This window comes from Triturus cristatus, chromosome 1_2, assembly GCF_964204655.1.
Source record: "Triturus cristatus chromosome 1_2, aTriCri1.1, whole genome shotgun sequence".
Lineage (NCBI taxonomy): Eukaryota > Metazoa > Chordata > Amphibia > Caudata > Salamandridae > Triturus > Triturus cristatus.
In genome coordinates, this window is record NC_140580.1 from 694,549,141 (window position 1) to 694,574,934 (window position 25,794).

At 42.3% G+C, this 25,794-nt stretch overlaps 1 protein-coding gene across 2 annotated transcripts in view; it reads right to left on the reverse strand.

The window, feature by feature from the left end:
* Nucleotides 1–18,659, reverse strand: part of LOC146867847 (cysteine-rich motor neuron 1 protein-like) — a 303,005-nt gene extending 284,346 nt beyond the window's left edge. The window contains exon 1 of one of the 2 annotated variants that reach the window (XM_085608553.1): nt 18,309–18,659. In XM_085608553.1, coding sequence (XP_085464679.1) covers nt 18,309–18,594 — 286 coding nt within the window. In that variant the 5' untranslated portion in view covers nt 18,595–18,659. The remainder of the gene's footprint in view (nt 1–18,308) is intronic. The other variant, XM_085608552.1, reaches the window with a different exon arrangement.
* Nucleotides 18,660–25,794: the final 7,135 nt, after the last annotated feature.

Below are 25,794 nucleotides of genomic sequence, written 5' to 3' on the forward strand. Positions count from 1 at the left end.
CTCAGGAAAAGTACGCATAATGAAAACTACGGAACAGGAACCAAGAAAATAAAACATGTATCATATTAGTTCTACTTTTCCTCGGCAATCGAGCTACAGTTCAGAGCTTCTCTCTAAGGCTCCTTTGTTTCCCAAGGCTGCCAAGGACACTTTCATTTCACTTGGAGATCTCCCAAAAACTGCTGCTGTCCTCATGGAAAGTTTTTCAAACAAGCAAGCAAGGACCATGGTCAGTTAACTTCAGGACCATTTCCAGCAGGGGTCTCCCTCGTCACAGTTTTCATATTATAAATCACAGCCAGGCTCACAAGTCGGCCATCTTTTCTAGGCCATCATAGGCCTCAATAGACCATCTTAATTAAAAGAGACAAAAACAACGTTACCACAGCATAGTGATTAAACAGTGTTAACCCCACTAATACCCTTATGTGTATGCATTTATCTAGCACTTGCAACATAGAAAGCATTAATTCGGAAAGCGTTTTGTGCTCAAAAATAAACAGCACATAGCAACGTTTAAACATGAAAACACGCACGTTATTTTTTTAAAACAGCACATTTATGCACACCCACGTGTAACTCTCTCTTGTTAGGACAAACGGATTGATTAATATAAACACACTTGCACAAGACAAATAATTAATTATTAATTATTAATAAATTAGTACAACAAATAGACATGCCAGAGCTTCAAAAGCCACTGAATTTTCAAACTGAAAACTCTGCTCCAGCAATCCCCCCTTTGGTGATTTTATCACCAAATAAACCCAAAAAAAAAAAAAATTAGTGAAAATTTAGTCCCATTTTAGGAGAAATCGGAAATGTCTTTTCCCCTTACACAACATTACACACCAGTCACTCTTTCATCATCCCTTTTTGTTTCTAAGTAAACATTCTCCCCCAATTCTTCTAGTTCAATTTCTTGCGGTTCTCTTTTCAACCTCTTGTTTTTCTCTTCTTTATTCAATTTCTTTCTCCCTCCCCTGTTTTTACAACACACACACACCAATCTTATTATCAATAAAGCAACAATTATACAAGTTAAGGGAAACAATATTCTACCAATAATAGTACTACCTATTTTTGCAATAAAATCCTTAACAGCTATCATTTTATTAGCTATTTTAGTCCATAAACTCTCAGCTTCAAGTGGTACTAATTCTTCATGCAAATCAGTAATATTTTTGATATAGACCTTCAGGTCTTTGCTTTCGTCTGGAATGTAAGTGCAACAATGTTGAACTTTCAGCATTCCACAGACTCCACCCTCCTTGGCCAATAGAATATCAAGGGCAAGTCGATTTTGCATAGACATGGCACGTACGGCACTTAATTCCGTATTCACCAAAAGAAACCCTCCAGCGGTATTTGTCGATAAGCGATCAACCACTGTGGACAGTTTCCGAATTCCATAAGCATTCAAAGAAATTCCCACTGCTGGAATCAAAACCCCAAAAATATCACCCACTATTTCAGACCAAGTTTCTCTCTTAAAACGCATTAGTAAGTTAATATGTTCTACATCTGTTATTTTATCTATATGAAAAATCTTTGGAAAAACCAGGCCCACATAACACGTGCCATACCAATGAACAGGCAACTTGTAATAAGCCTTATTCCCACAAACATAATATACTCCTGGAAAAATTGTATCTTCTCCACCTCTGAAACCCCAACCTGTTGCAATGAAGTATGTATCATGGCACTCACTAGTCCCAACAAAATATGTATCATATTGGGATTTCCTTCTCGTAATACAAAGTTTACCCTTCTGTGGTGCATCTAGAGCTAAAGTTGGACTAGCCCCATTCTTCAACTCTTTTCCCATCTCAATGTCCCAAATTGTCTCACTCACTTTATATTTTCCTGCTTTCTCATGCATGTTCAATCTCCTTTCTTCTACCATATCCAGGAAAGCTTTCTCCTCTCCTTTCAAACTGCAAGTTAAATTATTCTTAAAAATGTAATCTAATGTTAATCCTTTTTCTTCAATAAAAATTTCACCAAAAGTGTTAGCTTCTTTAGCTGGATTCAGCTCTTTGTTCATTGGCAAATGCCCAAAAATACTATCTCTGTTAGACATCTTATAATCTACTTTCCCTAACAAATAAAAAACACTACTTAAAATACTACAGGAAATACCATATGTAGCTGGTAAATGATGATAAGTAACACCCTCTGAAACGGATGCAGGTAATTGCAGACAGACGTAGCAATCCCTTACTTCCATTGTTTTCACATATTCATATAACAATTTTGAAAAAACATTACTAGAAAAGTTATTAATTGACCTATCTTTGTGTATGTAAGTATTACTAATTCTAATTGGAACTACTTTTTGCGAATTCTTCTCTACATTTGTCACATTCTCTGTATGCATCTCAAACTCTACTTTAAAAGTAACTAATAAAACTAAAACACCCCATAGAAGCATTAATAATCCAGTACAGCAGCAGCACATCCTACACCACCTTTTAAAGAAGGCACATCTATTTCTATTATCCTCTATGTTAGCCATTTTACTACTTTAGTTTAGCCTCTACTACTCCACTACTGTTGAAACTTTTTCAATTCTTCAGCAATTCTTCAGCTTTCAGTTTATCCAAATGATCTCTTCGTTCACTTAATCCAAGTGAATCCTTCCTTTATTCAGTTTGGATACTTGTCATTCTTCACTTCAATTTCTTCAACATCAAATTGTATTAGATCTCCAACATCAAAATCCTCAGTACTCGACTCTTCTCCAATGTCAGTCAAGAGTACTTTCAGAATTTCACCAGTATCTTCCTCAACCACTTCTCTCAAGATCTCTTCCGGATTATCTCGAGTCACTGTTTCTTCTTTTCCTCCTTCAGACAGTGCCACATAAGACCATTCCGGTGATCTGTACTTTTACTCTTTTTATTTCCACTGGTTCGTTTGACTCCTTTGATTCTTCTCCTTCAGCTTTTGAACTTTGACTCGAAACTTCATTCACTTGTTCAGCTTTCGATGTACTTGCTCTTATTATTTTGTATCTCAGCCTCTTAACTCTGTTGTTAGGCCAACGATCTCCTCTTAACACCTTTTTCGGCTTTATTTCTTTATTACTTCTTTCTCCAATCCAAGTTCTCTTTCTCAGAACTCGACCCTCTGTTTGTTCATCTTCATCATCTGTTTCAAGTGCCTCTTGTTTCCGTTTTCCAGCAGCTCTCTTCTTTTCCACAGATTTTTTCACCACTGTTTGAGACTTCCCTACTCCTGTCCCTCCTCGGGTCTCCGACACGCAATCTTCTTGCCGTCTACTTGTCCCTTCACCTGGCTCATCAAGAATGTTCCCTACACCTCCTCGGGGGTCTTCCGCAATCTGTCCCTCTCTATCTTCTTCTGACCCTACTTCTTCAAGTATAATCTCAAGTGGTTCTTCAATCTCCTCCTCTTCTGATTCAGGAGTAGTCTCTGTGTGATTTCTCTTTTCTTTTCTTTTCCCTTCACTGCTGTTTGAAACTTCAGGCTCTCTTACAGAATTTGATCTATTCTCTGATACTCGCAGTGGTTCATTCGAAGCTCTTCCTACTTCTTTCCCCACTGATTCTGTATCCTCATCATCACTGGAATCTGACTCTTCAAAATACTCTTTACCAGTCCCTTCTTTTGGGTTTGGAACTCTCAGAGTATGACTTGCATGTACCCAGTGCTTCACTCCAGCACACTTTACTGCAGTCGTCGTAGTCAGAATAACTTGTCTCGGCCTTCCCCACCTTGGAATCAAGCAATTTCTTCTTCTGTGAACTTTTATCCTCACCCAGTCTCCTGGACTCAGATCATGGGCTTGCTTCTTCTCAAGTGTGGTAGCTTCTTCTCCAACCTGGTGAAACACAGAATGAACTGCGTCAGCCAGGCCTTTACAGTAATCCAAAATCATGTCATCAGTTATTGTCACCAACTTATTGACAGGCACGAATGCATGGCGCATTGCACGTCCCATTATTATTTCGTGCGGACTCAAACCAGTAGTTCTATCTGGAGTAGATCTCATAGTCATCAGAACTAGAGGTAAAACATCTGGCCATTTCATGCCAGTGGCTAAGCACATTTTTCCAATCCTATTCTTGATTGTGCCATTAATCTGCTCAACCACACCAGAAGCCTCTGGTCGGTATGCACAATGTAGCTTCTGCTGTATTTTCAATGCTTCACAAATCAAACCCATAAGCTCATTTTGAAAGTGTCCACCTCTATCAGACTCGACTGTTACTGGAAACCCGTACCTAGGAATCAACTCCCTTAACAGTAACTTTGCCACTGTTAATCCATCATTTCTTCTAGTCGGGTAAGCTTCCACCCACCTTGAAAACAAACAGACTACCACTAGAACATACCTCAGTCTGTTTACTTGGGGCATCTCAATGAAATCAATCTGCATTCTTGTAAAAGGACCTCCTTCTCTGCCTATTGTCCCCAGACTCACCACTGTCTTTTTTCCAGTGTTAAATTGCTGACAAACTAAACACCTCTGACAGATGCTTTCTGCAATTGTCCTGAACTTTGCATTGTACCAGGTTTGCTTGAACGACCTAACCATCGCGTCCCTCCCCAAATGTCCCTGGCCATGATACATCCTTGCCATTGACGACAAGATGGAGTTGGGCATTACTGGTCTGCCATCTCTGTAGACCCAAACATGGTCTGTTTCTCTTGGAGCACATCCTGCCTTAATCCAATCTTTTTTCTCTTCCTCTCCTGCCTCATCTTGCAACTGTTTCACTTCATCCCAGGTTTCTAAGACATTAGTAAACATCACAGAGAGTAAAGACATTTCCCCTTCTCTGTCCCTGTTGATGGACTGATTTGTTTTGGCACAGTATTGCGCAACATCGTTTGCATAACGGTTTCCGACCGTTATAAAATCCTCCCCTAGTCCATGGGCAGCACATTTTACAACTGCTAACTCCTTAGGCAGCTGTATCGCCTCAAGCAATTTACCAATCATTTCAGCATTCTTTATCGGAGTTCCACTCGATGTCAAGAAACCTCTTTGTAGCCAAAGTTGGCCAAAATCATGCACCACTCCAAATCCATACTGACTATCAGTCAATACAGTTGTCCTCAAATCTTTCCCAATTTCACAAGCTTTTGTCAATGCTATCAATTCAGCAACCTGCGCAGATTTCACTCCTTTCAATGGTGATGCTTCCATGACCTCTGAAACTTTGCATACCGCATATGCTGCACATAGCACACCATCATCATTTCTCAGGCATGATCCATCCACAAACAACACATGATCACTCTCATTCAAGGGTAGATCCCTTATGTCTGGTCTTGGTTTTGTACAGTACTCAAGCACATCCAAACAATCATGATCATCTTCCATCTTCACACCCACATTTTCAACATCTGGTAAAAGTGTCGCTGGATTCACATTTACACATCTTTCGAGAGTCACATTTGATGCTCCCAGAATCACTTTTTCATATTTAGTCAATCGACTATGTGACATGTACTGAGTTCTGCTTCTTGTCAAACGAATTGCCACATTGTGAGGTACGAATACCCTTACAGGATATCCCATTATGATTCCCTCACTTTGTTCCAGACTCCTGCATGTTGCAGCCACAGATTTCAGACAACCTGGTAAACCCACAGCTACAGGGTCAAGTGTCGATGAGAAGTACGCAATAGGCCTTCTCAGTAATCCATGTTTCTGAATCAACACTGAAAGTGCACATCCATTTCTTTCACTGCAGTACAGCTCAAATTCTTTTTCATAGTCAGGCATACCCAAAGCTGGAGCCTCACACATTTTACTCTTGAGCTCTTCAAATGCTGCCATTTGTTCTGCATCTAGATCCAATGGATCCGTCATTTCACTTTTTGTCAGTTTAATCAGTGGCTTTGCTATTAAGGAAAAATTAATTATCCACTGAAGACAATAACCCACCATACCCAGGAACATTCTCACTTCTCTCTGGGTTTTTGGAGCTTTCATTTCTCTGATTATTCTGATCCTGTCATTAGTCACTTTTCTCAGACCTTTTTCAATATTGTGTCCAAGATAATGCACCTCTTTCTTGCAAAATTGCAATTTGGCTGGAGATACCTTTAACCCTCCATCTGCCAGATGATTCAGTAAAGCTATGGTATCTACTTCACAAGCTTCACGTGTCTTTGATGCCACCAGTAGGTCATCAATATACTGCACTAGCACTGAACTCTCGGGCATGATCAAACTTTCCAACGATTTCTTCAATAACTGATTGAATATCGAAGGACTCTCCGTATACCCCTGTGGGATTCGACACCATGCTAAGATACGCTGGCCAAACCTAAATGCAAAAATCGGCTGGCTATCATGATGCAATGGAATTGAAAAGAACGCATGACACAAATCAATCACTGTATACCACTCAGCATCATGTGGAATTTGATACAGAATCACTGATGGATTTGGCACAATAGGACAACATGCCACCACAATTTGATTAACTTTTCTCAAGTCCTGTACGATCCTAAATTTCCCATTGGGCTTTTTTAGTCCCATTATCGGTGAATTACACAGACTACTCAGTAGTTCTCTCAGGGCTCCTTGCTGAATCATTTTTTCAATTATAGGAGTTATCCCTTCAATTATTTCTGGTGTCATTTTGTATTGAGGAATGTTAGGATATGTGATTCCCTCTTTTACTGCAATTTTCACTGGATCTACATTATTCATCAATCCCACATCCTCTCCAGTAAAATCCCAAACTGTCCTTTTCACTGTGTCTCTCAGCTCTCGAGGCAAATCCTCCGGATTAAACACAGCAAATGCACCAATTAACTCACTTTCTCTATTTTCTAGAGTCACTCGGTACAAAACATCTTCATCTGGTGTCTCAAAGGCTATTCCATCCGGTGTACAACAAATTGTGCAGTTCATCTTGCACAACAAGTCCCTACCCAATAGGTTCACTGGACTCGTGTCACAGACAATGAATCTGTGCATGTCTGAAAATTTCCCTATCTGTACTCTTACAGGTTCAGTAAGACGTGTTTTGATTTGCGTATTGGCTACACCAACTACTTGGATTGCTTCATCCGAGAGAGGAAGATTTCTAACATCTGTTGACCTGACAGTTGATCTTGTCGCACCTGTGTCTACCAAAAACGTAACACTCTCCTCATTTATTTTCCCATCCACAAATGGTCCTGCCTGGTCTATTTCTAGAGTTGCACCAAGTATGCACTCTTCTTCCTCTCCTCGGCACCGTCAATAATCACCCTCAGACTCACTCCCTTCACTCTTTAACAAGTACTGTTGTACTTTGTTAGAACGTCTTGGTTTGTTTACCTGCTCATCATTGTAGAATCCTGAATCCTGATTATACTTTTGTAACCCTCTATTCTGCGGCAAGGGCGGTTTTGGCTCTTGACTCTGTTGTCTCACAACTTTCTGTTGTTGCTGCTGTTGATTATTTCCTTCGTTCTGCACCTGTTGATTTAAGGATTTATTTTCATTACTTACTAATGGTGGATTAGGACACTCCGATCTCCAATGCCCCAATTGGCCACAGTTGTGACAAGGAAACTTTTTCTTCGCTTCCTCAAGACTTCCTTTTCCTTTCCCTGCATATCTAGGTCTATTCCCTGCATTATTTCCTGGATTATTTGCCTGTTCCACTAACTGTGCTTCCTGTCTTTCCGCAACTTTCACTTGTGCCCACATTGCTTTCTCTTTCAGCTTTCTTTGTTTTGCTTCAATTTCATCACTGAAGTATTTTGCATGCCTCAGGATCTCATCTACGTTCTTACTCTGCCAATCCACTGTGTGCTCACGAATTCTCTCACTAATTTCAGGTCTAAGGCCATATACAAATCTGTATACAAAATGACTCAAATCTTTGTCACCCAGGTGTTCATCTCCACTGAATTGTTTAAATGCCAGTATCAGCCTCTCGTAAAAAGCATGAACTGATTCTTTCGCTTCCTGTTGTGTTCGATCTATCTTTACCCAGTCTGTCTCTTTTGCAGGTACTTTACTCTTCAGGTATACCATCACCTGATCATACTTCCTCATTACCTCTGGATCTGGTGCCCCTGTTCTTGGGTCTCTTGGATATTCCTCAGTAGGCCAACTCACAACTATTTTACACTCGGTCCACAAGTCTGCTGGAACAATTATATCAAACAGACTATTCAGGTCAACCCACAGCACCTTTGACAATTTCACAAACCTATCTACCTGCCTATACCACTCGACGGGCTTTTCTCTCAATCGAGGGAAATCATTCGTAAATGATAAAATATCCTGTCTGGTCCATGGAACATGTACATATCCTCCTCCAGGTATTTCTCTCATAGGATAATTATCCACTGGTTTCTCCTTTTCTCTCACTGGAAATGCTGAATAAGTTGTTCTATCTTCAGCCTCATCTCTTTTCTTGTACCACCTATCCTTCCACTTTTCTACATCACCCCATCTTCGCAATAATGCTACCATTTCCTTAATCTGTCCTGTTCTACCAGTAGCATTCAAATTTTCAATATCCTTCTCTGTAAAATCCATCCTGTAAGTTCTTTGTAAAGCTTTCACTTTATCAATGTCAACTCCCTGTTCATTTGCTATTGCTCTTAGCCTGTCATGTGTATTTCTTGCTCTCCAGGTAACACTCTTGCACATAAACATTAGTTCACCATCATGATGACTCTTCAGAATCTCTCTTGGAACTGTTCCTGTAACAAGCTCTTCTAGTTCTACACGTAACCTAGCTACATCAATTACTTGTGAATCTTTATCTTTTTTCTGTAGAACCTTCATCCAATCATTCAAATCATCAACTGTTATTTCAGCAGTTTTTCTCACTGGAACCACTCTCTTTTGCGGTTCTAAAATTGGCATCCCTGAACAACTAGCTTCACTAGCATCCAATATTTCACTACATGTGTCATGTCTTGATTGTCTCAGGTCACTTCTTTCTGCTCTTTTGCCTGAATCTCCTGAAGGACCAACTGAATTTGTCAGATTATTCCCAACATATGGAATCACCAGTCCATTCTCACCTGTCCTCTGTTTGTCAAACACAGGCATAACCGGACCTATTGTTACAGGCACCGTAACAGCTTCTAGATTCTTCGTTAACTCCCTAATCTTCTCAGTCAACTCTGTTGTAGTTCTGGCTAATTGTCTGGCATTCTCATCAAGGTAATGATCACTTCTTACCTCAGGTGTCTCATTTTCTGTCTCACTAACACAAACTGTATCTCTTATCGGAGAAACAACTGGTGTACTTTTATCCGGTTCTGGTCTATATGGAGGTGGTCTTTTGTAAATCATGTCATTCAAGACCTCATCCTCATACTCATTAACTCCATATTTTCTTATTTCTGACTCAGGAACCCTTTCTGCTCCTCCTTCAACTGTTCTCATCGGATATAATCCCTCTGACATACTAACATCTCGCCACCTTTTCATTCGATCATGATGAGTCTCACGATCATGTCTCCTCCCAAACATATACCTATAGTACCCTCCAGATCTTTGTTTTTCTCTCTCATGTACTTCTTCTTCCCATTCCACTAAAGCCTCGAACTGTGTAGGTCTCGGTTTCGGGTCAAGACATAGCATCTTTTCCCGTAAATTTCTCAACACGGCCAGATTAAATGAACCATGTTCTGGAAATGCTAGAACACCATCTTCTTTAGTATACCTAACCCAATTCTCCAACCATATACAGGTATGAAACCCATGTCTTGCAGCCATGAAGGATGCAGGTGTTTTCGGTGGAGGTAACAACTCACCCTCTCTTGTTTTAACATCTTTATCCTTGCTAAACCACTTTTTAATTTTACCAAAAAATGTCTCCTTCTTTTTCTCTTCTTGGTAATACATTTTAGCGTTTACCAAAACTCTCTACTCTTTCCGTATTATAAATATACAATACGAATTTTCAACCAATTGCAGCGCGACTCACACTAACGCACCAATCCTGGAACGTCTACGTCACTAAATAACCCTTCCAATCCTTGCGCGGCTCACACTAACGCACCAATCCTAGCGCGAGCACTATTCTGATCTACCATCCAATCAGAGCGCGGTCTTTCTGACGTCAACAGTCGCTGCAGTTTGTCTCCTGTCTTCTGTCACTCGTCTACCCCTCCTTTACAAAATCTTTTCAGTAGACTTCGTGTCAAAATTTCTACAAAATCTATTAGTTACAACATAAAAACATCTCCATTGTCTGCTTCGCTAACCACAGAATAGTAAAAGAGAGTCTATTTCATAAGAAACCTTTCATTGACACAGTAGCACTTCTTCTACTCTGCCCTACTAACATACATTCGTTAACTGTTTCCTCTAGGACTTGTCCAAAGAGTCTTACAATCAACTAAATGTACAAACATTCACGCACATTCATACAAGGAAATATAGTACATACGCACAGAATCCTGCTTCCCGAGAACAGACAATCTGCTCCACTACAGAATTATAACATACACCAACTAAGCAAGCTTTTTTTGCCCAGTTCTTCAAACAAGCTCAGAAAATACCTATTACTCCTCCCGCGATAAGCTTTAACGGAAATCCTTACGGATCCCTGGGACTTAAGACCAGAGTTTCACAGATAACCTTCACTATCATACACACTCCTTATATACCAGAAATATCTAATAGTAACATACAACGATGTCACTGATTCCGAACCCAGACAATGTGACGCGCAACTTCAATTGTCACACGTTATTCCTCAATTCCGTCTTTCCCGAGAGCAGCATACTTCCCTCTGCCCTACTACGGAACTGCTACAGCTTCCAAGTTCCAGAAGCACTACATATAACTCAACATTACGACTCCAACATATAGTATTAGTACATATACCAACATGAACCAATAATCAATAATCAATAAAAGCAATCTTATCAGATCAAGACAATCATCAAAAACCCACGTAGTGATGTATAATAGCGTATACACAGTGCATTCATAGCTAAAACGTTACACAAAGCACTTGTACATACCGCATTAACCATTCGCGGTTCACTAATACCGGGATAGACAGGGTTAGGGCCCTGCCTCCTACGCGGTCCCAAATTCTAAAGTACGACACCTGGGGGGCACCACTTGGGGATTAAAATTCACTTCAGCAGAGGACTGGTGCAGGGTTCAAGGTCTCTGGATCTTGTTAGGTTCCTAAAGCTGCCACAGGACGTAAGTTAACAAGACATTGGAGTCAATTCTGATGGTGATGGGTTCAAGGAGATGGTCCAGTTGCCCACTAAGCTGCAAGGCAGGCCATCAAGCAGCAGGGAAGTCCTCTGGTAGCAGAAGTGCAGTCCTCTGTGGGTTGAAGCAGTTCTTCTGAAGTCTTCCACAGTTTCAAGAGTGTATTGAAGAGGTGCTCTGATGGCAAATATTTATACCTGCTGCCAGCCTTTGAAGTGGGAAGATTCCCTATACTACTGAGACATATGGCTCTGGAAAGTTCTTCCTTTCCCCTGCAAGTGCTCCAAGAAGTCTGGGGTGACAATAGACTAGTGTCAGGGCCCTTTGTTTATGTGCTAGAGACAAGCTCTTTGAAGTGTAAGTTGGACAGGGAACATGCCTGCCCCAGCCATCCTGGCAGGATGGGCAATCCTGGCATCACCTTGTCCCCTTTGTCTTACTGTCTAGGAGGAATAAACAAAGCTCAACAGCAGAACCATTCACAGTCAGGTTACCCAGTACACTGGCAGCAGGCACCAAATGGTTAGGACACACAAATGCCAACTTATAAAAGTGATATTGTGAGAATTGTGACTTAAAATCCACCTTTACCAGTAAAGAGGTTTTTCAATTACAACTTATTATTTGAGTCCAAACATGATATCCCTATCTTTTCTCAGTCAAAGGTTAGCACTTATTAAATGCAATAAGGTAACTCAATGTTATCTAATGGCCTAGGAAGAATTTTTTCATTAGTGAAAAACGAAATTAGGAGTATTTCAATACCAGAACATGTAGAACTTAAACCCACATGTTCTACTTATACAATACAATACACCATGTCCCATGGGCTTTTAAGGTCTCCCTTAGGGGTGACTTATATGTATTACAAATGAAGATTTAGGCCAGGGAGAACATTTGGTTTTCCAGATCGAAATAGCAGTTTAAAACTAGACTACAGGCTGTAATGGCAGGCCTGAGCATGTTTTAAATACTACTTGAGTGAGTGGAAAAATGTGTGAAGCAGGCCTATTAGTAGCATTTCATTTCGGACTCTGAGAACAGGTAGTAAAATACAATACATACCTATAAATCAATTAAATGTACAAATCAGTTGATGGCTGCTATCGCCCTCCAATTTAACCATGTTTTAAGGAGACAGAAGAATCACTTTAGCACTGATTAGGGATGGTAAAGTGCACAGAGTCCCAATCCTAACAAAAACAAATTTAGGAAACAGGAGGAATGAAGGCAAACGGTTTGGCAGAGACAAAGGACCAACGATGTCAGATCTAAAAATAGGCTTCTAACCCTACAAGATGAAGTAGCAGAGTCTTCCCCCACATATAGGTGGCCCTACTAGAATAGTTTTGTCTAACACAACAAGAGTACCAAAAGGAAATGTTGGGCAGCCACAAGGATTCACAGCAGTTTGGGTAGACTGAGTAGATATATAAATAAAGGCACTAGAAGGTTGGTTGAAGGTCAATAAAGTAAGACACGTGATGGGCTGTACAACCAGTAGTTCAACAGAAATGCTACACTAGCATCTAGCAGATTCTAAGCCGTCCAGCCTCAGAGAGCTGGGTAAGATAGCTGATGAATGGATATATACTAGAGTGCCCAAGAAGTTCTGGGGGTGATCCTAAGAAAGGGGGTCAGGCCCACCAAAAGGGGAAGGAGCCCAAGGATAAAAGAAAGGAGTTCTCTAAAGGGCCCCAAATGTCTACCCAATATGGGGAGTCACGAGGCCTATCAAATTTCAAAGGAAGGGGGTGTCAGGAAGAGAATTGTGACCCTTTAAAGGCTGGAGTGTGCTATGACTGTCATCAGTCCGGGCACAAGATAGGAGACCCTGCTTGGTCCGAAAAGCCCCCCACTGGTGGGCTGTCCTCATGGATTGCTTATGTAGGGACGGGGATGGAGATTTACCCTGGGGAAACCAGCGGGTATAGTGAAGTCCCTTTCGCATCCGTGGGTGGGATAGATGTTGACACCATGGCTTCCTTACCTTGCATTATGGCCAAGAACCAATGGTACTAAAGAAGAGGGATGCAGGAGCTAGTGTGACCACTGGGGGGCAGGTTGGTTACCCCAGGAGAGATAATCACAGATCTGCTACACAGAGTAGTCAATGATGACAGTGAAGTAAAATGTCATCGCATGACATTAGTGACCTTTGAGTGGGGAGGGATTACCTGCCTGAAAACGGTAGATGTGCCCCCTGCCATCCCAGTAGAGTGTCTGCTAGAATGATCTTGAAACCTCTGCATGGTCAGATGTGGAGAGGAAGACTCATGCAGAGACATTGGGTCTCCCAGAGTGGATGTGTGTAGTCACCCAAATCCAAACAGCACATTGGGGGGTCAAGGGAGCCTAGAATAATGTTACAGGCCCCTTCAAACAATAGGAAGGGCAAGAAGTCTTGGAAACCAGATTCTTAAGTTCCCAGGTCCCAGAAGGAGTCTGACTCTCAGGACCTAAAGGAAAAGCCCCCCTCCCCAATAAGATTTGCCGGAGCTTGCAGAGTTGCAAGGGGCAGGATCACAATCCAGGAAGGAGTTTTGTCAAGGACAGAGGACCTGTCCAACTCTCAAGGGACCTCAGCAGTAGGCTGAAGTACAGGAAAAAGAGAGTATCACTCATACCCACATGGTCTACTGGGACAATGCTGCCTTATACAGTGAGCTGCAATGTGTTCTGTCAGGTCATGCAATTGCTACGTGTAAGCAAGAATTGATCTAACGAACCCACAGAACAATCTTTGAGCTGAAGTGCACAGTAATCAATACTTGACACTCCATTTCAACAATGAATGTAAGTCAATACACTGTTGCACCGTATGTCACTTGGTTCACTAAGTCATGTTTTTATGTTTTTGGGATGTATGACAGCCATATACAAAAGAAATCATTGTTCAAAAAAACATGAATTTGAATATATATAAATTGAATAACAATTGTGTGTGATGTGTTGACTTACATTTATTGTTGAAAAGGAGTGCCAATTATTGATTACTGTGTGCCTCAGCTCACGGATTGTTCTGTGGCTTCGTTAAATCACTTCTTGTTTACACTAAGCAATTGGATTACCCAACAGAACACATTGTAGCTCAAACTGTATAGACCCAGGTTCTGAGGGACACAGGGTAAACCAATTAGCTTTAATGGTCTTCTACAGTGAGGCAAGGGAGCCCAAACGAGGAACAACTAGGAGCTTGGTTCCTCCCCCTCCCCCCCAACACTACAGAGCATAAATCTGGCCCATTTGTGCCCTCTTGATTGGGCATCTGGGGCAAATGAAGACCTTGGACATGTTGGTCAGCTAATTTTACTGGCCCCAGGTGTCAGAAGAAATGAAGGAGTATGTCACTCCTGCCCCACCTGGCAAACCAGTTGCAAGACAAACAGAAGACCTGAGGATCTACTACCTTTGGTTGGGAAAACCTTTGAGAAGGTGAGGAAATATTGTTGTTCCCTTAGACCCTCCAAATACTATATATAGGTGCATCCAAGTAGTGGTAGACTATGCCACAAGATACCCAGGGGTAATACCCCTCAGGACAATGATTGCCCCCACAGTGGTCAGAGCCTTGTTTGGTGTCTTCACCAGAGTGGAGTTTCATAAGGAGGTGGTATCTAACAAGGGCACAAACGTCATGCCTGCTTACTTGAAGGCAATGTGGGATGAGTATGTGGTAACACATAAGTTTACTACCCCTTATGCCCCCGAAATTGTTTATTTAAAAGATTCAACAAAACTGTGAAAGACAATACTATCGATTTGCCTGACAAACTCAGCAGAAGGTGGGATGTCCTGCTAAAATACCTGCTATTTGTCTACAGGGAGGAACCACAAACACGAGTGATCTTCAGTCCATTTGAACCTTTGTTTGGGCACCCTGAAAAAGGTCTGTAAGGAAATGCTTCTTTTTGCATGTCCACCCCCACATTTTTGGACCGATGCTGCTGGTTTTTTGACTCCATGAGTGCACTGAGGCTTGCTATACGGACCTCAGTGCCAGTGTGTTCTAACCCTATACAAAATTATGTTAAATTGGATAACCCAATTGGCAAGTACTGACTTACTTATAAGTCCATAGTATATGGTACCCAGGTACCCAGGGCATGTAAGGCAGAGTGTTCACCTAGGGCTGGCACACTGTTTGTGCCACGCTGCACGTGATCAAGATCAACTGGACCCCAGCCTGCTACTGCAGAATGACAGGGAAGTGTGTTACACAGCTAGTTCAACTTTGCCATTACATTAAAGGCAAAGCCACCACTTCCCTTGAGGATATATGTAAGTATCCCCTAAGGAAGGCTTATGGATCCTATGGCAGGGAGCTAATTATTATTAAGTAAGACATATGATTTTCAATATGCCTTATCAGCAACACTTCCAAATTTTCGTTTTGCTGTGGAGAGGTTAGTGGCCCTATTGGCTAACGAATGACTGCAGGCTTGCCTCCCAGCCCGGCTAACTTCTGAATGCAACTATCTAACAAAGTCAAGTAAGGTATTAAATTAATTATGGCATTAAAAACAACCTGATGCCCTCACCAGATTTAAATTCACTATTAAAGTTAGGCAACTTTAAAAAAGTTGCCACTCTGCACTCCAACTAGTCCAGTGGCCCTTCATAGGCACTGACACATAGACGGATTTCTGACTGCCTGGGGACATATGCGAATGACTCCCAGATCAAGAAACAGAGGCAGATCCTACAGAGCAAGGTGTTGCCTCCTCTCCCAGGATGGCCACTCGATGTGTACGCCCAAAGGTGACCTTAAAAGGGGAAGCCGCCTTTGAAGGGCTGCTTGTGACAACACCCATGAGCAGGATGCCTTTTGTTCCTACAGACAATTAGGAGTCAAGGAAGGGAAACCTGTATCCACACTGTTTTTTCTGTGGGCATGTAGCTCATTGGTAGCCACACCTATAGGGTGGGCTATCCCGCTCCTGGTGACTAAGGAAGGTTTGTGGCATTTTGGAAGAGACAATACTGGGGCACTCTGGGATAGCCTTATGCCACACATCACAGGGAACTAGTCACTAGGTAGGAGGGGACCTAGTAGCCTATTAGCTAGTGACCACCTGGCCCCCTTGGGATAAATATGGCAACCCTGGCACCTCTCACTTCACACTGGAGAAGAAGAAAGGACAGAAGAAGGACTGCCCTGCTGCCCTTAAACAACACAAAGAAAGACTGCACCATTGAGAGGACTTCACCTGCTTGACTTTTGGGCTAGTGAGCCTAGGATTCTGCCTGTGGCTCCTAACATGGGGAAAACTTGATTTCCCACCTTCACCCACACAAGTGACTCCAAGGATCACTCGGCTCAGTCCCTGGAACCAGTATCGGGTAACAAGAGCTGAAAGAGCCCAAACAGACAAGTTTGTAGCCACTGCAGATGTTTTGCCACTACCAGTCGCTGGGCATGATGAGAGACAAATCTGAAATTTGTCAGATGTAAGGGATACCAGCCCGACCAAAGGTTTTGCCTCCAACCGTGGCGCAGGGAGACCAGTTGTGCAGCACCAGCTGTTCAACTACTACAACTTTGAGGACTTCGAGGGACCCCGAACTCCATGGCCAAAGTCGCACCACATAATTGACCGAGTACCACCCACAGAGACATCCCCATCGACTGCACCACAACCGGATCATCCCTTTGAGCATCTTTGCCTGCATCTCTCCGCAGCAGGACCACTCGATGTAAGTCTATGGTGGTCATACACTAAAGTTTGGAACTTGCTTCAAAAATGCTATGGCAGCCAGGTAACAATCCAAAGTATCCCTTCTGGCCACCTAGACCTTTTCTCTGCTGGATTTGGTCACTTAACCCAGACAGGAGTACTCGCACTAACTCTTTCAAACTTTTGAAAAGTTCACAAACTTTTTGTTGACCAATGCTTGTTTGCGGTTGCATTTATTTGTCGTTGCATTTAAGAGTGATAAAAGCTTTTAAAATCTGTATCTCCAGAAAACTCTGGTTGATTTTGTTGATCCACGGTCTCTAAAACTTCATTAACATACGCTATATTTTTATAAATTGTTGTGTCTTTTTATTGGTATGTGATGTTCTTAATCTGCTGTGTGGTGCTGTTAAATGGTTTATACTAAGGGGCTTAATTATAAGCCTCTTGTGCCGCCAGTTCACCACTTTTTTTGACACACCGGCGGCTCAGTGTGCTTGCCCATATTTACAATGCCAGTCAAAGCCACCCTGCATGGCTTTTCATGGCCTTGTAAATATGACCCATTTTCACGCATCACTTTGCGTGAAAGGGGAGTGACATGGGTGTTGCTGTGGGTGTTCCCAATCAACACCCATGGATTCTGCCCCATTCTCAGATTTACAACATTTTGTAAATCTGGGAATGAGCCAGAATCCTACGCCGAGGCGCAACGAGGAGAAATACTTTTATTTTTCCTCGTTCTTTCTTCTTTCTATGCGTGTTGCCTTCTTTTTTTTTTTTTTTAAACCTACCTTTTCAATCCTGCAGCAAATAGCTTGCTGTGTCTCACATTGCTCTGTTCCTTCAAAGCACCTCTGACTTCCGGAGTGGGCAGAATGCATTCACGTTGTCTCTGTGATTGGGGGTGTTCGGCGTGCGTGCATCACCTGTCCAGTGCTATCAACCACCGTGAAAGCGGGTTGAGCATAGCTGCATCTTGGCACATTGTAAAGCAGGGGCAGGCCTGCACATATAAGGGCGCAGCTGTAGCAGAATTAACTGCACATTTGCTGCTGATTTTCTTTCTTACACTAATCAAGAGCAGATAGGACTTTGCCGGCCTGTCTACTCTATCCATGCATTTTTTATTTGCTTGATTTAATTCCTTAGCTGCATGCCAGCAGGATCTGTGGGGTGCCCCCTCGGGCATGAAAGGTGGTGGTGGCCCCTGGAGGCCTCTGTTGTGCCCCTGATGAGGGCACTAAATGCAGAACTGGGGGGCCTATATGAAGGTAAGCCAGGAAAAAATAATGTCTGTATATCGAAAGGCTGTTTCAAGTTGTAATTGGAGGGTGCAAGGGCATTATTACCAGTCAGAAAAAGTAATTCCAGTCTTGTTTATTCTGGGCCTCCCTGCACTTCCGACCTCGTAATCAGGGCCATTAAATGAAATATTCAGCACTTACATTTGCAGACTCCAACGTCCGGTATGTGCACAAGGTCTGTTCCATTCACTGCCGCACATCTCGTTCTATGGTCACAGTAGCCGAGTTCCCAGTTGTTGCCGCCACAAACCTCCCAATCCTGCTTGGCGCAGTGTCTGCAGCAACCGCATGGATCTATCGCCCAGTTGCCCGGGCAAGGAGTTGACCCAGGAAGACATTTGCTCTTGTCACACTCGGTACAGTTGTAGGCCCTCACATCTCCAAGCACAACAAAGCACACAAATCCAAACAATATTCTGGAACTCATTGTTCTGTGCAGCAGTAGATTCTAAAACAAAATGAGCCCAGGACGCTGTTTTATATTTCTCAACTGAGATTGTGTAATACTTTTTTAAAACATGACTCAGCTAAATGTGTTTACTCACGATGTCATTTCTGTTTCGGCCGAAGGACTGTATAAAGTACATATTTACATGGACTAGTTCGACAGAGCGTTGACTTCACAGATATCTTTCGGGCACTATTTTTCAGTGCGTGCACACTTAGGACATTAGAGTGCCCTGTTTCTGCTCACCCTCGGCCGAAGGTTTTTTTAACATTTGGTTTTAAGGTAGATACAAAATGTTTGTAACTTCAACCCCGTTTCTTTATCCGCTTCCGTGGTGTTTTTTTGTGTGCATATTTATATAGCGCGAACTCGACCCGAAGGTATTGGAGCGCCTTACATGAGAACCCACCGTATTTATATTACACATTCAGGCACGGGGAGATTAAGTGATTTGCCCAGAATCACAGGATGTGAACGCGACCTCGAGGCTCGAACCCTGGTTTCCTACCCCAAAGTCGGCAGTTTAAGCCGACGGACCACATCCTCTCCCTTAATTCAATTGTTAATTCAAGCCCCCTCCGTTTAATTCAAGCCCCCTCCGTCATGCCCCCTCCGTCAATGCCATCTTGAACAGTAGAAATATTGAGTACAATGTCAAGATGCTTGAATTTTTCAGCCAATATGCTCAAAACTTTGCTCATGCAACTATAAATCCCGTAAAGGTAACTGAGGAAATGTTCCTCTGAATGTTTTTTTTTTTTAAGTTTGAGTTTATTGAAGAAATAAGAAGGGAAGGAGAAGGGAGGGGAGAGGGGGTATAATCATCATGGTAAGCATATACAGAGAATAAGCATTTCAATAAAAATTCTCAACAAAAGCAAAAATAACAAGCATGAGGTTTATATAAACAGAACCTACGTATAGGAATGAAAAATACTGTATAATATAGTAGAACGCAATATCATAATAAAAAGGCATTAAAGAAACAAGAAAATCATGGCGGCTTACGTACCTCAACTGTGTCAGGGTCTGGAGAGGCGTGTGCTGGAGCAAAGGAGGAGAGATAGGATACCAAAGGGAGCCAAATCAGATTGCGTTTAATTGCTAAGGAAACGGGAGATACGTAATTGGTGTCTAGGCGGTGATGGAAGCAGACTGCATTCCACCAAGATTGATAGGAAACATTTGCAGCCTGCTTCCAATTAGAAGTAATGGTATGGAAAGCCACAGCAACTAGGAGGTCAAGTAGTAAATAATGGGAAGGAGATTGCGGAAGAGATGGTGATAGGGAACCTAGAAAAACTTGTAAAGGGGAGAAGGGAATTTGAAGTTGGAATATTTTTTGTATTTGCGTCCAAACTAGGTGCCAGAACTTGGAGATAGGAGGGCATTCAAACAACATGTGTTTGAGATCAGCAACGGGACAGGAACAGGACCAACAAATAGGGGTTGTGTCAGGCAAAAAACGGGATAAAGCATGTGGAGTACATAAAGTTCTGTTATAAATAAAATATAAGGTTTGGGTAGTATTAGCAGCTCTAGAGGTTTTATGAAGCTTAGTCCATATTTTGTCCCAGAAAGGTATTGGCCAATCCTGAGAAAGATCCAATTCCCATGCATTCTCGATTTTAGACTTTAGTCTGTCAGTGGCGTATCGGAAAGAGTTATAAATAGCAGAGGCTGAGGGAGACGTATTCAATAATAGAGAAGTAGCTTTGCGGGCCAAAGGAATATCGGTAGAAGGCTCCAAGGAGCGAAGATATAGGATCAGGACCGGGAGAAGGGCGTTGTATTGCAATCGAGCAGAAGAGGGCAGGGAGAAAGAGGATTGAAGTTCCTGGAATGAGAGAGGAATATCTTGAGAAATTAATTGAGAGATCCAACACAATCCTCGAGAATGCCATGTCTTCCAGAATATGGTGCGATTACGAATTCTGAAAAGAGAATTATGCCATATCGGTTGTTCGTGAATAGAAAGGAGGGAGGGATAAGATGATATTATGTAAGGGAGAAGGAGAGTACGGGAATGAGAAATAATAGGCGTGCGAAAGCGAACTAAAGAAGACGTGAAGGATAAGAATTCGCGAAAAGTAAAGGGGGACAGGAAGGAAGATTCCATACTTAGCCAGACAGGCGGATAGAGTGGAAGATCAGAAGAGAACCAACGGGTCGATTGTTTCAAAGAAAAAGATCGGTGGTATTCTCTAAAATCCGGAAAGCGTACACCAGACTGGGCCTTATCTTTGCGCAATGAAGCCAAAGCTATCCGAGAACGCTTGCCATTCCATAAGAATTTCAGCAACAAGGAATCAATCCGTTTAAAGAAGGAAACTGGAATGTGCACTGGAAGCATCGAAATGGTATAGAGAAGAAGAGGGGATAACATCATTTTTATAGAACTGAGCCGACCCCACCAGGACAGAAAGAGCGGGTGCCAACGTTGAATAGCCGTGTCCATTTTCTTGAAGACATAATCAAAATTGAATTTGACCGTATCAGACAGGAGAGGAGCAAACCAAACACCCAAATATTTGATCTTAGACGGTTGCCATGAGAAACCCGTTTGGGAAAAAAGATGCTTTTGACAAATAGGATTTAAAGGTAGAATCTCGCATTTATCAGCATTTAGGCGATAACCAGAAACCGCAGAGAAGGAAGACACCTGTTGGAGAAAAGAGGGAATAGAGGAAACAGGATCAGAGCAGTAAAAAAGAATATCGTCAGCATAGACGGAGAGTTTAACCTGACGCGAACCAAATTTAAAACCAGAAATACTGTTGTCCAGACGAATTTTGGTAAGAAAGGGTTCCAAGGCTAAAACAAAAAGTAGGGGGGATAATGGACAGCCCTGTCGCACTCCTCTGTGCAGCGAAAAATAATCCGAGGTCAACCCGTTGACAAAAATGGAAGCCTGCGGATTAGAATAAAGCAAAGAAATAATAGAGATGTATTTGGAAGAAAAGCCGATGAGCGTAAGGTCTGAAACATAAAATCCCATCCAATCCTGTCAAAGGCTTTCTCCGCGTCTAAAGAAATAGCCGCGAAGGGAAGTGACAGTGAGGGGGCTTTGCTAAGTATATTAAGAAAAACACGGGAATTATCAGAAGAGAGATGGCCCTTAACAAAGCCAGATTGTTCAGGGCCAATGAGGTCAGGTAAGAGGGGATCCATGCGCAATGCCAGAATTTTAGCCAGAATTTTAATTTAGAAACAGCATGGGAAATTTCAGAGAGCATAATGTTCTGTTCTAGGGCCGCAAAATCAACGGAAGAGGCCGGGGGAGAGGGAAGCGAATGAAAATATGAAAGAAGATCTGTAGACTCCGGGATGTGCTCGGGGGTATAAAGATTATCATAAAATTTAACAAACTCAGAAAGAATGTCTTTATCTTTAAAGTAAGTGTTCCCAGTGGAAGTCTTAATGGACTCAATCTTTGTGCGCTCCTTTCTTATCTTTAAGTAATTGGCCAAAAGTTTCCCCATTTTGTTTTTACCCCCATAATACCTGGAATTACATTTTAGCAAAAGGTTAGAAGCGGCATCAGTTGTAAACCTGTTGAAGGAAATTTTCGCGTCAATAAGCTTTTTAAGAGAAATCTCAGATTTAGATGCGTGATAATCTAGCTCTAAATTCTTAATATTAGCTAAAATGCGTTCGGACTTGGCTTCTCGAAGTTTCTTTTGTCGGGCTACAAAATTAATAATAAAACCCCTAGAGGCTGCTTTAAAAGAATCCCAAACAGTAACAAAAGAGGAATCAGGGGTATGATTGAGAATGAAAAATTCAGTGGCAAAGGCAGTAAATTCAGAACAGAAAGTAGGTTCCAAAAGCAAAGCATTATTGAAATGCCATCTGCCAGAGTGAGGGGAAAAAGGAAGTAGGTCAAGGTCCACATGAATCGGAGCATGGTCCGAGATTAGGATGGAACCAATATCAGAGCGTATGGCGTGCTGGGATAGGGATTTACTAAGGAAGATATGATCGATGCGGGCTTGTGATTGATGTGGAGGGGAGTAAAAACTGTACTCCCGAACATCGGGTTTACACAATCTCCAGATATCCACCAAGGCATTATTTTGAAAGGTGTTAACAAATTGAGAGTGCATCCTAGAGGGGATAAATTTAACCTTGGAATGACGATCGAGGAAGGGATCAACAACTTGGTTACAATCTCCCCCGAGAAGTATGTAATCTCCAGAAAGGGAGGACAGTTTAGTTGAAATAGAGGGCCAAAATAACCTGTCAATCCCAATTGGGGCATACACATTAGAAAGAGTGATAGGAATATTATCTATGAGCAGTGTAACAATAACCCATCGACCATCGACATCACATTCATGAGAAATTGAGGAAACTTTTAACTTTTTATGTAATAAAATCACAACACCATTTTTCTTAGTAACTGTGGGGGAGCAAAAAACATGACCCACCCAATAACGCTTGAGTTTCAGAGCCTCCGTTTCAGAGAGATGAGTCTCCTGAAGGAGGGCAACATCAGACTTAAGTCTCGCTAAATGTGATAAAACCCTTTGCCTTTTAATGGGGTTGTTTAAACCCTTAACGTTCCACGATGTAACACGGAATGGAATAGCAAAGAAAAACAGCTAACAGCAATATGCTTATTATTACAGAGAAAATAACTTGAGAAAACTGAGAGAATTGTAACGGATTAATGAAGAAGAGAGAGGGCAGAAGGAAAGAAAGCAAAGAGGGAGAAAAGGAAAGGAAAGAAGGAAGGAACCACTATGAATATAATACTGAGTCCAAGGTAAGGAAGGAGCAAAAAAGGGGAAATGGGAGGTGAAAGAAAATGAAAAGAGAGAGGAAAGAGCAAATGGTAAGAGATCAAATGTAGGAGAAAGGACAGAAACAAAAACCAACAAAAAGACAGTACATGTTCGAAACGAACGACTGAAAAACATACTTACGGAACGAAAAACTCAAGAACGAGGATGGGGTGATGGCGCCGGGAGACAGCGACGACAACATCCAGAACAAACATCGAACCTCAAATACCATGAGTCCAACAACGCAGCATATAGAAAACAGCATGGCATATCAGGGTAGAAGGGAGGAAGGAGATGTCTGTAAAAACAAGAGAAATATACAAATGAAGGGCAAGACGCGTCACAGGGAAACAAGAAAAAATAAACTACAATTGAACTACAAAGCAGACACATGAGAGTGAAACGGCTGCTGGAAGAAGAGACAATAGGGGATTCACAACATCAGCAATAATGAAAAGACAGCAGAATCATAACACAACAAGTTCCAAGAAAAAGTAGTAGGACTTGTCAACCAGGTCTGGAAGTATCCAAAACATCTGGGCGTTGCCGTTGGAGAAACGCCTGCAAGGCTGCGGGGTCTTCATATGTGATTGTTCTGTCCTTATATGTGACCTTGAAGAGACAAGGATGTAGTAATCCATATCTAGCATTCAGGGCCCGTAGTTGAGGTCGCATGTCCAAGAACTTCTTCCTTCGATCTGCAGTGGTCTTAGAGACATCTTGCGAAAGATAGAGGTGGTGACCTTCCCACATAATTTGCTTCTTGAGCTTGGCAGCTGAAAGGACCTGTAGTAGGTCAGTGAATTGCAGGAATAGCATAATGACACCTCTAGGCTTACTATCGACCTTTGGACCAAGGCGATGAGCCCTTTGGATGTTGACGGAAGTTAAGGCCGGAGCATCTCAAATCTTGGCAAGAAAGGATTGGAAGAAGACGGTGGGGTTTGGCCCCTCTGTAAGTTCTGGAAGACCATAAAGGCGTAGGTTGTTCCTACGATTCCTGTTTTCCAAATCCTCCATCTGACGTTTAAGTAGAAGAATCTCCGCCTCCATTGACGGTATGTGGGAACAAGAGGATTGCAAAGAGTCTGTAGAGGTTTCCAAGGTTTGAACACGTGACTCCAGAGTCGACCATTTTTCCTGCATAGCCTGCATGTTCTTTGTGGTTGCTTCCATAAAGGGTTTGAAAGCACGAAGTTCTTCCAAAATGAGATCCATGGAAGCGGATGAGGAATTACTCCCCGGGGATGGTGGATCTTTCTTCAGAGGAAGCTAGAGAGGATTGCAGCTTCCCTTTGTTGTGCGCTTTTGGGATGGCGCCTCGTATTAAATCTGATTTTGATGCCGTGGCGTCCACCATGTCCCGAGGAGGAGAGTCCGAGTCCGAGTCCACAGGCAACTGAGAAGAAGTAGCCAGCTCTAAATTCCGGAGTTTTCCCATGAGGGGTCTAAGCGTCAGTAAAACGAAAGCAATAGGTCAATGTTGAAAATGCAGGAGACCTGAATCCAAGGAAAGCAGGCGAACGTGAACGACAGGCTGAGTCACCACAAGATGAAGCAAAGCTGAGTTGAGGCAAAAACAAGCATGGTCATGCAGAAGAAGAAAGAGATAACAAATGTATGAGAGGAAACACAGTTGTGTCCCTGTAAGACATTTCCCCTCATTAGGTGTCTTTCTAACCAAACATTATACAAAAAGAGATGCTTGAAGTCATAAAAAATCGAAGTCAAGATCCATAAGTTCATCCATGGGTGCAAATATGACTGAGAAAACACTCCACATAAAGGTGTTTACACCGTACAAAATCGACATTTTGCTGTCTTGAGAAGTGGCAAATGAAGTTTCTTGAAGATGCGCAAAGTTTCAACGGAGCATTCCTCTGGCTAGCTACATATCATGCAGCCCGTGAGCGCAAACTCGTCGCGTTGGTTCGGGGGGCTTCACTCCAACGCCGCCATACTCATTGGGCGCTTAGCCATATCCCCCCAATAACTGGAAGAATTAACAATGCAAAAAGCAAGCCTTTGAAAAAGAAACACAGTCTCAGTTTGAAAGAAGAATTAAACTCTGACGCACTGAGGCACTTGGGCAGTAGATGGCAGCAAAGCCCTTGTAAGCAGGGAAAAGAAAGTCAATTATGAGCTTCCTGAAGACTGTAGAAGCATTCTTAGCATCGAGAAGAGCAGGCTGCATGAGGAAGTGAATTTCGCTATAACAGGTAAAGCGCAATTAAATATGCAAGAAACCAGGCAGAGGGAAGTTGTGGGCTTCAATATATTAATATTAAGCATTTGTCAGTCAGCTGGTGTGCAAGACAGAGGCATAATATGTAGAAGACTCCCCATAAGCGGTGCGAAGTAAAATTCCTCACAGAATGTGAGTTAAAATGGC